The sequence below is a fragment of the Pocillopora damicornis genome, chromosome 3, assembly GCF_964200805.1.
Source record: "Pocillopora damicornis chromosome 3, jaPocDami1.2, whole genome shotgun sequence".
NCBI classification, from domain to species: domain Eukaryota; kingdom Metazoa; phylum Cnidaria; class Anthozoa; order Scleractinia; family Pocilloporidae; genus Pocillopora; species Pocillopora damicornis.
Genome location: NC_142672.1, coordinates 4719836 through 4731982, shown reverse-complemented (window position 1 = coordinate 4731982; position 12147 = coordinate 4719836). Strand labels below are relative to the sequence as shown.

Here is a 12147-nt window from a genome sequence, read left to right as displayed (position 1 = left end):
GTGTAATCTAATTTCTTAGGGAGGGAAGTCCCAGTTATGCAGACGGGAGTAATCAACAAATTAAATTCGCCTTTAATCATTAAGAATTGCTCTGTTAACTTTTGTCAAGAGTCAGTTTTTGGCCACTGTTGCTTCCTCATACAATCATTGGTATCATTTAGAAATGGAAATTAGCTTTAAACATAACGGCCACTTCGATAAATCTATTCACAACATATTTTCACCATGAAAAACTTTGGAAAATATATTTCGTCACACGTACCATCTTATAACGATCAGGTTGTGACACACCTATCTTGTTACATTTATAAGAGTGTGTTTGGAATGGGTAGGCAAACATCGTTTGGCTCATTACACTCATTACTTTTTACAATAACTGGATATGAGCTGGCACATCTCATTCGCAAATCGATGCCTCCTTTAAATAGATAACCTGATGGCATTTTTAGGTAGGAACATGCTTTAAGGTTACCTGGTACGCATATGACCATGGTTAGATGACACCCATTCCTTGGGAAAAGACACCACTCAAGGTTTCACTACATTCTTAATACTGAGGTGGAGTACTCTCCCTTAATTCTGCTACCCCCATAAATCTAACAATACACCTGAAGGTCAACTAGGGCAATGGCTTCGACTGCTAAACACAAATACACGTTTTTCAACACTTTCTCAAGATCAAAACATGAAAAATTGAACCATTGATCGAAAAATAAATATAGCATTTATTACATAGTATTTCATATTTCTCTGCCGTAATATTTCCTCAATTAAGACTCATCTGAACCTAATTAGTTCTTGAGTGGCAAATTTTCGCAGACTGTTAAACTCTACGTCCAAATGTTTCCTCCAAAAACGGCGATCACGACCCCAGACCTCAGCTGGATAACACGGGCTATCAATACCGTGAAATATTCGCGCAACAGCACGACCTGTAAAAGAGTGATCGTGGTGGACTCCTAGCAAGGCTCTAATATCACGTGCAATACCGTCCCAATTCACGTGATCTTCACGCGTGATACTGGAACGGATAACCCTTGAGGCTTTTCTGGCTTCTGTCAAAGTTGCAAGCTCCTCTTTTGTTTTGTCGTTGCAATCCTCAAAATAGCTTTTGACGATTCGTTTTAGCTGGTTATCAGCTTCATCGTCTACGGCGTCAGCGCATTGCCAAAACTCCGAGAACGAAACGCTTTTCAGAGAGTCATAGACGAACTGGAGCTGTTGCAGTTGAGTTCTCTCTTCGGCCAGTATGCGATCCTCGAGGAAATCGCAAATACTGTCACGCTCTGAGTCTGAGAGGTCCCCAGGCGCTCTAACATGTATGGACAAATCCGAGAACTCCACTAAGATCCCGGATTGCCCCATGTTTGAAAGAGAATGTTCACGTGACAATGATGTGTTCCACTGAAGTGCTCTCAATTCACGGCAAACTGGCGCCAGGTCCCAGCCCATCTTGTCAGCCAACTCTACCACCGGGAAAGTTAATGTTCCTGATTTTTTGAAACTAGCAGGCGTTGTACTGGTGTGCGACACAGCAGCAGCAATTGGTGGAATTTTCTGCGCCACTTCCCTCGACTGTGCATGACCTCCGTAAAACTTCACCGTGCAGGTTGATTTGACGGGCTGCAGTACTTCTAGCCAGCGGGAAGGGTGCAACTCCAGATAGCAGAGTAAAGTGGCAATGCTCTCTTCACGGAGGTCGAGCTCCTGAACAATGAAATCTGTTACCATAGCGACCGGGTGACCACCACATACACGATGAGCATTCACTTGATCAGCCGGCTGTAGATTATTGTCAGCGAATTCTGTGGATTTCGCGCTTGTATTGGATTCACTAGGAGGATTTGAGTCTAAAGTTCCTTTGACACTATTTTCAAGGCTGGGATGCTCGATATTGTTGTCTCCTAGAGGATCAATATCAGGCTCATCTAACTTCAGATTTAATTCACTTCCTTCTTCTCTTTCTATTTTTTGCCTCTCATCAGTATCCTCCCGCACTTCCAGCTCCCTCTGGTACTTTTGCTCAAAAGCTTGTAATTCAGCCTCCATGTTAGTATCTATGATGTTGTCATAATCTCCTTCTAGATCCAAATAGTCATTAGAATCACTCTTTACAGCAACCTGCTGCCGTTCTTTTTGTTGTCTCTGAAGTTCTCTACAATCACAACGTGGAAATGTCCTTTGGACCAGCTTCTTAAGAGAAGAGCGGTCCACTGTGTTGGCGTAAACGTGCCGACGAAGTTCGCACATGTCTTTACCCTGTTAATTAAAGATAGGTTAAGACACAAATAGGTACAACCAAGTTATAAAAGTCCATTGCAGCTCCTACATCTTGCAAGCCTGAGGCTTCAGGCGACAAAAGTAACATTTTCTTCGGCCAGGCTCGTGATTACAGAAATAAGGCCCTTTAAAAACTTTGAGTCCAAAGACAAACACCACCCTTATAATAAAAGACGAGCAAAGACACTGGAAATTGATGTTAACTGGTAAAACAACACTCTGAGACAGATGGTTAACCGTCTGTCCAAGTGTTCAATTCCACGCTCTACTCACCTCGGGATCCAAAAACACGTGACAGTGCGAGGGATTCCCGTCCCGTCCCGCACGGCCAATCTCCTGCACATAACTCTCAAAGCTGCGCGGTAAGTTATAATGGATTATAGCTCGAACATCTGATTTATCCAGACCCATGCCAAATGCTACAGTCGCCACCACAATACGCAGCTGACCTGTCATGAAGCGCTTCTGGACACGACGTCTTTGGGCGGCAGATAGTCCGGCATGGTAGCATTCGGCATCCCATTTGGGGACGGTCGCTTTGGCTGTCTTCTTCTTGCGTTTTCTAGGGTAAAGAAAATGCATGCCTGTTTGTAAAAAAAGATATCCTTACAAAGTCTTGAAAAGTTAACTCCACAAGCTACATAATTTGGAATTGACCACGAACCTTTGAAAGTACCTTTGAAAACCAAAAGTACGGTCCAAAACCAATAACAACGATTGATGGAAAAACCGTGTCAGTACCTATCGTTTCTTGTGGACACACTCCTTAATTTCAACTGCAGAAGAAAAATCCTCACCCTTTGGATTTCGTTTTGGTCTTCCCAGGCTCCTCTGCATCTCCTTCGTCTACTGATTCTTCCAAGCCATTCCAGCCGGAAGCCAGCCTGGTGCTCTGTAAGCATGTGCGTAAGGTCGACGCCAGCTTCTCGGTCTGTTCTCGTCTAGTGCAGTAGATTATAATTGAATCACAGTGTAAAAAGCGGCGGCCTTGAAGCAACTGCAACAATGCCTGGAGGAATGCACATTAAAGATCAAGAACGAACTCATGATAAATCGAAGTAAAAGCACACAACTGACTTTCAGGGCGGGCAAAAAGGAATAATCAAGTCACGATTGATTCTAGTCATGCAATCTTAGTGGTTGTGATGACAGACTAAGCTAAGATCGCAGTCAAGAAAAAACCAATGTAATTCTGGATCACTTCTAAAACAAAACTGGAAGAAGCTTTATCACTCTTTGGCATTCTTGGCTCCCATGCACGTTTGTTAATCATGTATTTGAGCTGTTTGTTTTTAGAAAAAATTCTCGGACATGGGGGGAGGGGGGATACACTTAAACGTCCACATTTTGCCCTTGATTGACATGGCACACGCCTATTGAAGACTTCCTTTCAAGTCTTGGGTAAAAAAATGAAAACAATTACTCTCTCTAAAAAAAAAGTCGATCAGAAACTCGTTTACAGAAAAGGTTCGAGTAGTATAAGAAAAGAAACTTCCGATATAGTTTGACGATAAAGATGTTCCTTCTACACATGTCAAACATTTGTTACCTGGGTCTTATCAGTGTCGCATGACACAGACAAGAACAAGTTAGGTGGTACAGCTCCACCTCTGATCACAGCCTCAGGATCGTGTGCAATCCCAAGGTGCTCAGCGACCGAGGCAGCCGTTGCAAGTGTGGCAGTGGCTGTCAATCCCAGAAAACAACGCACACCGAACTTCTCCCGAAGGACCTTTGAAGTAAGGAACAATAAAATTACTGCCGCAGTACAAACCCCTCACTTGGAAAGCTTTCCCGACCCTGAATAAAAAGCATTATTTTCATCTTCCTATTACGATTACTAAATGGGGTCATGTTTGGGATTGGAGACTCAGAGCCAAAATGAATTTTCCCTCTGAAATGTTGCCCAGACTTAATGAGCATTGTGCACACAGCAATAACATTTCTTTGACTGAAACTGACTATATTTAAAACACAAATAAGTACAAGCTAACAAAAGTAAATTTTGTACTGAGGTGTTACCTAGCCCAAAAAGAGTGACAGCAGAACCAATTTTTTTTAAGTTTTTGATTTGGGATGAAGGAAAGGCTGGATTGAAGGGTGTGGGAAAGGGCAGATGAGAAGAGTGTTTACAGCATGTCACGCATGCCAAAACCATGAAGGAAAATAACTGTTTACGATTTTATAGTACATGTACCCGCTAGAGCAAATTCATCTATTCAGACACATCCCATCTTTAACTCCCTCACATAAAAAGCCATTTAAGTTTTATTTCAGAAACTAAATGGAGAACGAAAAAGTACTGAACAGTTTTCCAGGGTGAAAGTTACATTGGGCACAGTGAAAAACCACCTCACAAGAATACCATGAACTTGATCTTACCTATTAAGTGCAAGATCATGAACATAGTACATTTGTAAAGTGGCAATATATTGCAATGAAGTTCCCACCAGGACTCTGCTATGGACCGCAAGTCGCTTAGTTTCCTTTTAAAGAATAAAGTACCTCTGGTGCTAACTTCAAACATCCACATGTTTGTTCAACTTAAACCTTTAACTCCCAAAATTTGATTGTTAATTCTCCTCTCTGGCTACTACATATTTCCTTGTAAATTAGTTACAAGAGTTTGATGCTTGATCAAGGTAACAGCTTCTAACTGATAAATTTTAGCATTTTCATTTCCTGTTTGCTGGATAATGTATGAATATTATGGGGAGAAGTTACTTGTTGATCACCTCTGAGAGTTAAGGGTTCACATGCTTGAGGCTACATGTTCAAGGTTACTAGATTCTCAGGATGAACCAAACATAGCGATTGACAAAAAAGTTATAACTAATTAAATCAACGAAATGACAAGAATTCCACCCAATAATAATAATAATAATTATCACAAGCAAGTTCAGATTGTGGCTGATCTTTTTAAAACACACCTTGCAAACTCTAAGGTAAGAAGGCCGAAAGTTGTGTGACCACTCAGAAACACAGTGAGCTTCATCTATGCAAGCGAAAGCAATCTGTGGTAGCTGTGAAACAGAAGGAAGGCACCCATTTCCCGAACCCCCTCCTACCAGGGCCTCAGGGGAGAGAAGTAGGACAGACACCTTACCAGAGCACAGGTCTTCTACTACCTTCTGACGTTGGGCTTTAGTGAGGTTTGTGTGAAGGCAGGCACCTTTTAATCCATGAGGAAGACCAGTAATCTGATAATTAAAAAATGTTATTATTGTAGTATCCAATCAATGTCAGTATCTGGGCAACTGCACATAATTGACAACTGTTGGGTTTGGGTAGGGGTAGATGCCCAGTTGCTCAGATACTTACACTGATCTGTAGTATCATCAGTAAAAACCAAAATCGTCATCCTTATCTATATTGACAGTCACAGAGATTTACCTGTAATACTATCAAGTGTGGACAAATTTTTGATAAGTTAACATATCTTGATTAAAAAAAAAAACAATTAATGACTAGATTTTAATTAGAATTTAAAAGGATGATGTGTGGAATCAATACCTGATCTTCCATAAGAGAGACAAGTGGTGAAATAACCAGTGTTAAACATGATGAGCGTTGGGCATACATAAAAGCAGGAAGTTGATAACAAAGAGATTTGCCAGCTCCAGTTGAGAGCACCACAAGAGACGACATCCCTGGAATAACAACAAAAGATATCATAACATATAATCAACGTCAAGATTCAACCATGTAATAAATGTTAAATAAAATATTGTATACACATTAAAGTACTGTACATTCAAAACTAAGTAAAAATAGAATTAATAACAGAAATAAGTAATTTAAGAGAAAAGGTTCATTTATTTCATTTCATCTATTGTGCATCACTACCATGACAAGAAATTAGAAGGAGCTCTAAACTTACCACATAGGATTCTCATGACAGCTTCCTGTTGTCCTGATCGGAATGATGAAAATCCCAATTTCTCCAAAGAAGACAACACTTCATTTGTTGTATCTGAAATGAAAATCATAGTGTTGACACAATATCATTTGGTCAATAGTCAAACTGTTTGACTTTCTAGAGCTGATCAAAGGCTAATACTAAGTGTAGGGTTAAGTGAATTTAGGATAGTTAGGAAATAAGTTACTTGAACTTAAACTGCAGCTGAATTCCTTACTATCTTTTCATAAAACAAATGGATCTAACTAGTCAAGTTCTACTTACCAACAGGTTTTCCATCCACTGGCTGATAGAATGGCTCCACTGCTGGGGGAGGGGTGGGTGGCATGACCACTGGCCTTGGAAGTTTATGAGGTAAGATGGCAAGATTTTCACCCTGTGGTACATCATCCCTATGAATTCCTGCAGCCATTAAGGCAGCTTCTTCTATAGAGGGCAGTGGCTCAAATTCATCCATATCAATGCCATCATTCTCTTGATCACTTAACAAAACAAAAAACAAGATGATCAAATTAACAGAATAGTTTGTAACCTATCTGTGGATTTTACCTTATAATTTCCTTAAAAATCTAGCTTTACAAAATAATTCCTTCTTGCAATTCAAAGACCCTCCTTATGGCTTGAGAAGCAAATATATCGGTTTTCAGGCGGCAAATGACATGCTTTTAATTATTTACTTACTGTAGCCTTGTAGATACTTTTGCAATATTGACTACTTAGTCTAATGTTTCTGTCATCCCCTACTACAAATATTTGTTATTTCTGGTTTCAAATAGGAGGCCCCTCCTTAAGCATACTTTGTTGAACTGTCATGGAACACTACTTGTCTATGGATGCTATTTACTCACAGGTTTTCACAGAATACTATTTACCAACAGATACCTACATAATTAAATACATGTAACCAACAAATGATACATGTAATTGTAAAGCAATTAAAGAGTGATGCATAAAATTTTGGCAACAATGCAAAAAATATTGTCTTATATGCCACCTTCTCCAAGATCATATGGTTAAGGGATTTAAAACTTCTCAAAATTGGCATTTTAAGAAGTAGTGGTAAACTTTGGGTGAGGTTTGAAAAAAGGGTGTCTCCTCTGCAATTCCTTTGAGTGGTCTCCCATGGTTTGGATCAGTTTGTAATACTTGAGAACAGATTTGTAAGAAATTGTTGCTTGGCAAACTTACCTATTTTCCATTTTAGGCCCTGCTTGAGATTTCTTAGGGCCTCTACAGTTCTTAGCCCAATGACCCTCTTGTCCACACTTGAAACAAGTTCCAGATCTTCCACCCCTTCCACTTTGTCCCCTGCTTGACCAACTTTTCTGTGGAACAAATTCACCCCGTGATTTCATGATCTGCTTCCATGCTCTTCTCTTGTGTGCAGATCCACTGATACCACCTCCACGTCGTCTATAAGAACGGTGCTTCATGTTGAGCTTCTGGAAATTGTCACTGACAAGGCCTGATGACACCCTAATAAATTATTCAAAAATTGTTATGAGACAATCTTACTTTCTTCAAACTAATTTAATATCACATGCTGACTTAAATGTTGCACTTTCTTGGAAGACAACATCTTTTCTCAACAAAGCTTCGTTGTTTGACATCTTAAAAAAACAATCCAACACAGGGGAAATGGCAGGCTTTTGCTACAAAGCATTTAAATTCCCAAAATCCATTCCTCTATCTCAACTAATGTTGCACCCCTCTTGGGAAAGAAAGAAAACTTAAAATTATCTTAAAGAAGAGCACAACCTACTTTACTTTAGCAGTTCTGAGTGGCAGCTCTGGTTCAGCTGCTATGTTTGACAGATTCTTCTTCTCTTCGTCTTCCCTGCAATACCAATTCATTATTCCAATGGAGTTGCTATACTACTATAGAGAGACTTACAGTAGAGAGATTTACATTTTTCTGACCCATTGCAATATTTTCTTGCATACAAGTGTGCTTTAGGAAATCACTGACTTGTAGACAGAATTTTTCAGATGTGTAAAATCTAAAATTGCTGCAAATCTACAGACTTTATCTTCAATAGAAGGAATATAATAAAAAAGAAAATGCAACCTTCATTATAGATGTTGCACATGTCAAAAAATTGTGTACAAAATTACCATTTGCTTTCTTCATGGACTTGTTCTTCATGATCATTTTCACATCTCAACTTCTTTTGAGGTTTCTCCAATTCAAAGGTTCTTTCATCAGCCTTTCTTTTATGGCTTGAAATTTCTTGAGAAGCTTCCCCAGTTCTTTCTAGTGGATCAGTTTTCATTCTCATCTGATCTGACTCAAAAGGATCAGCAACAGATACAGACCCAGTCAGACATTTTTCCTGTGATGTCTGAGGCAAATCCCTGACCTTCAAATGTTGTTTTGCATTTGGGTGTGTTTTATTTTCCCTTTCTTTGTATTTTGATGTAACAGTCTTATCATCCTCCTTGTTACTACTCTCCTGAACACTCCACTTCTTGTCTGCCTTAAATCCTGTTCCAGGAGACATCTTCCTTCCTATGCTGTCTTTTGCAACACCCACATTCTTTTGAGTTTCCAGATCAATCTCAGAAAGAGAACCAACATTTATTTCATTTTGTCTGGCAAAAGTACAGTTTTCTTTATCCAAGACCTTTTCTATAGCAACGTTTGCTTGCTCATTAGAGGGAATGTTTTCTGATTCAAACAAATTCTCTTGTAATTCATCCAAGTTCAACACTTGATGGTCTTCATTTGGGGGCAACTCAGGTTTACATTTTTGAAGCCATGCTGAGGAAATTGCTCCCCTTTTCTTGAATCTCACATTTCTTGATTGATGATTAGGAAGCAGGAAGCTTGAACTGCACATAATAATAAATTTAAGTTCATCAACAAAACATGTGTAAATCCTGAATGTCAGTCAATTACTCAGATCAAAACTTGAAATGAGATAAACAAATTATTTACCCAGTTCTTTTCTGTGTTAAAGACTTCAAAGTATGTTCTGAGGTATCGACCACTCTAACACCTTGCAAGTTACTTTCCAAATTTATCAATGCGGTTGCCTCTTTCTCTGTACTTTCACATTGTTTGACATCTAAAACATCCTGAAAAGTGCAAAATAATAGACCAATAAATATCTACATTAACAAAAACATCCAAATAGCCAAATGCATGGAAAATCTCACCTTTAAAGTTGTAATGAGGGCTGACAAGTTTCATTTGTGCAGAAATCATATTGATAGCATAAGAAACTCATTAAAATGTTGTTTGATGATTTAGTAGTAGTACACATTGATTTTATGGTCAAGATGTAAAGCGATCCAACAAACCTTATCTACATTATCCTCTGTTACTTTTTCTTTTGTTGGTGATTTATCAGCTCTTTTCTTAGGCCTTTGTCCATGACATAATCTGACGGGTGTAATGTCAGCCCATTCCTTTGCATGGAATGGAATTGTAGAAAGCTTTAAATCTGCCTTTTTCTTGTTTAAATTCTTGCCAAAAACTTCCTCACTGTCATCCTGGAATCATTCAGTCAGAGACAACAGATGAAAAATGAATGATGTCCTTAAAAACACAGAGAGTGAACTCCTTAGATAACATTGAGAAAAGACTTAGCAATTGTGTGTTTGCAACAGTTTTAAAGGTAACTTGATTATATTTGTGCATGTATTCATTTTCACCCAAAAAGCATCTTGTTTTTGCCATAGTAAGCCTTGTAGGTCTTCTTTCTTATTGCAAAGGTCTTACGCTATAAGCAAACATAACTTGAGCCAAGCTTAATCATTACATGTATTTCTTCACTGAGCCACTCCTAAAGCAGAAAAAGCTAAATTGACTTTGCCAACTAAAATTAATTTTAAATTTTAAATCAAAACTATAAAACTACTTTACATCAGGTTAACAAATCATCTGAAAAATAACATGTAACAACAAATTCTCTGAAAACAGTCTCAATAGTTAAACACCTGTTGGCATTCTACAGTCTCTCTCTTCAACAATGATTCTTTCAGTACTCTGTATCTTTTATAAGACTCTGTGAGAAATAAAGGTAGAGACCATTATTAAGGCATCCTCTCATCACAAAGCAAGTTTATTTGGCTGCTGTTTGATGAGGATCAGGATGATTCCAAGATTTGTCAGACTCAAACTTTGTGATACATAAAGACTGGGACAGATAACACAGTCTTGACATTATATTTCTCCCCTTCATACATAAACTGCATGTAATAGTATTATTATCACCTATTCTATTTTTGAAAGGTGCAACATAACTTTTACACTGACAACATTTATGAGCTTTGTAACTGACAGGACAAAATTACTAAATGCTGATTATAAGAGAGAGAGAGAGAAGACTTTTTGCTAATTTTGGTAAATGCCATGTGCAAAATTACTTGAAATTGAGATAATCAAAAAAGGCTTGACTTTTGTCATTGATGACGAATATTTTTTTAGCAGAGCCAGTTTCATTGCTTTTGCATTGTTGTATAAAAATAAAATTTCATTCAGCTGATTTGCATGTTCTACAGTTCATTGACAATAACTGATCACTGAAATGGCTTCCTACAAAATTGTGCAACAATGTGACTTTTTACCTTTTTATTTAATTAAAATCAGTAATCAAAGTTTTCATGTTAAATTAAGAATGAATATCACTGGGTTTTCAGAAGTTGCAGAAATCCCTCTTGCCTAGCATTCCTACAATTCCTGCAAACAAAAGTGGTATTCATCCTTAATTTTACTCAGCCCCATCCAAATACATGAACCTAAATAAATTGAAGGTTTTAAAAATAATGAGCTGGTAAAACAAAACATTCAAACAAAAAAGAGTAGACAGTTTTATAATACTCTTAGAGGAACTAGATTAAGGAGATATAGGTAAGAAACTCCTGTTTTGTTACTTTTCAGAAATAACTGACTTATTTGATGAGCTTCAAAAGCTACCTCACTGTTGTCTATGGTAAAATGAAACCAACTGTACACTATACTCCCAATTAACTGTGAGTTTATTTACATCTACAAAAGCTTAAATCATACAAAATGTACCTCGTATTTCTTCTGAACCAGTGCTGATATCATCCTGTATAAAAGAACAAAATTGGTACTCTTAATCAAATGGAACAAGGCAAGGAAAATGCCATAATCAAGTGAAAGTTCGTGTTGAAATAGACTGCAAAACAAACAATTGCTTCGAAATTGCCGACGCTCTCATACATAAATACCTCGCGTTCGTAAGGAAATCAGCCGATTATTTGCACAACAGTAACGAGTGTAGAAATCAAATTCATCATACCTTGCTGGGCTTACGGCCATGGGTTCGTTCAAACATATTTTCCCAGCATTTTAGCTCTTGTTTGAGCGACGACAGTTCCCTCATGGCTTCTAGATATACATGTAAGAGAAAATCCACACCGTGTTACATGGAAGCCATGTCCAAACTTTAAATTATCATTTTACTCACTTGAACCAATCATGCCGTTGGAGTTCTACTGTCTGTAGATCTCCAAAGTCTTGGTTAAAAACGAAGGATCTATCCGAAAACACAATGGTTCGTTACTTTCACTATCTTCCCGCCACGCTACGCGTGTAGGTACTGGGACTAGTGTCAGACCTTCCCATTCTGAGGGAGCACCAAGAGATTGGAAACCATAGCCTGTCTACTCTCGACAACTGTCTTGGCAAATAGGAATACCAAATTCTTATGCAAACAATGAAGTGATGAATTTGAGGCTCTTTCTCTTTTTTTCAAATAGGAAACAAATTTATACAGATGACAGTTCAGAAAAGTTGGCGTATTCACAACAAGAGTGACTACTCAAGGCGATCTGCGTCACTGTTCTGGGAAAATAACCAACTCAAACCTTCTGTAATCGTGTACTGAGTCAGTCAACTTAAACGGCTGCAGAAATGTTTGGCCAGATCCAGTATTCGCTTTCAATAGGCTGTATATTTATCGAGCCATCGCATGTGA

The 12147-nt window shown here is 38.3% G+C and overlaps 1 protein-coding gene across 2 annotated transcripts; it reads right to left on the bottom strand.

Moving 5' to 3' along the window:
* Nucleotides 1-217: 217 nt before the first annotated feature.
* Nucleotides 218-11770, bottom strand: LOC113665933 (ATP-dependent DNA helicase Q4). 2 transcript variants are annotated; one of them, XM_027181670.2, is made up of 17 exons: nt 11638-11770; nt 11470-11558; nt 11223-11256; nt 10142-10209; nt 9503-9694; nt 9138-9277; nt 8315-9031; nt 7962-8036; nt 7388-7675; nt 6464-6681; nt 6161-6253; nt 5794-5930; nt 5211-5480; nt 3830-4012; nt 3078-3289; nt 2554-2842; nt 218-2259 (listed from the first exon to the last, which is right to left on the bottom strand). In XM_027181670.2, exons 1-17 carry the CDS (start codon nt 11648-11650, stop codon nt 778-780), a joined length of 4500 nt encoding a protein of 1499 aa, XP_027037471.2. In that variant the 5' UTR covers nt 11651-11770; the 3' UTR covers nt 218-777. The 2 variants fall into 2 exon arrangements, with proteins under 2 accessions (XP_027037471.2, XP_089055921.1); XM_089199795.1 differs by lacking the exon at nt 7962-8036.
* Nucleotides 11771-12147: the final 377 nt, after the last annotated feature.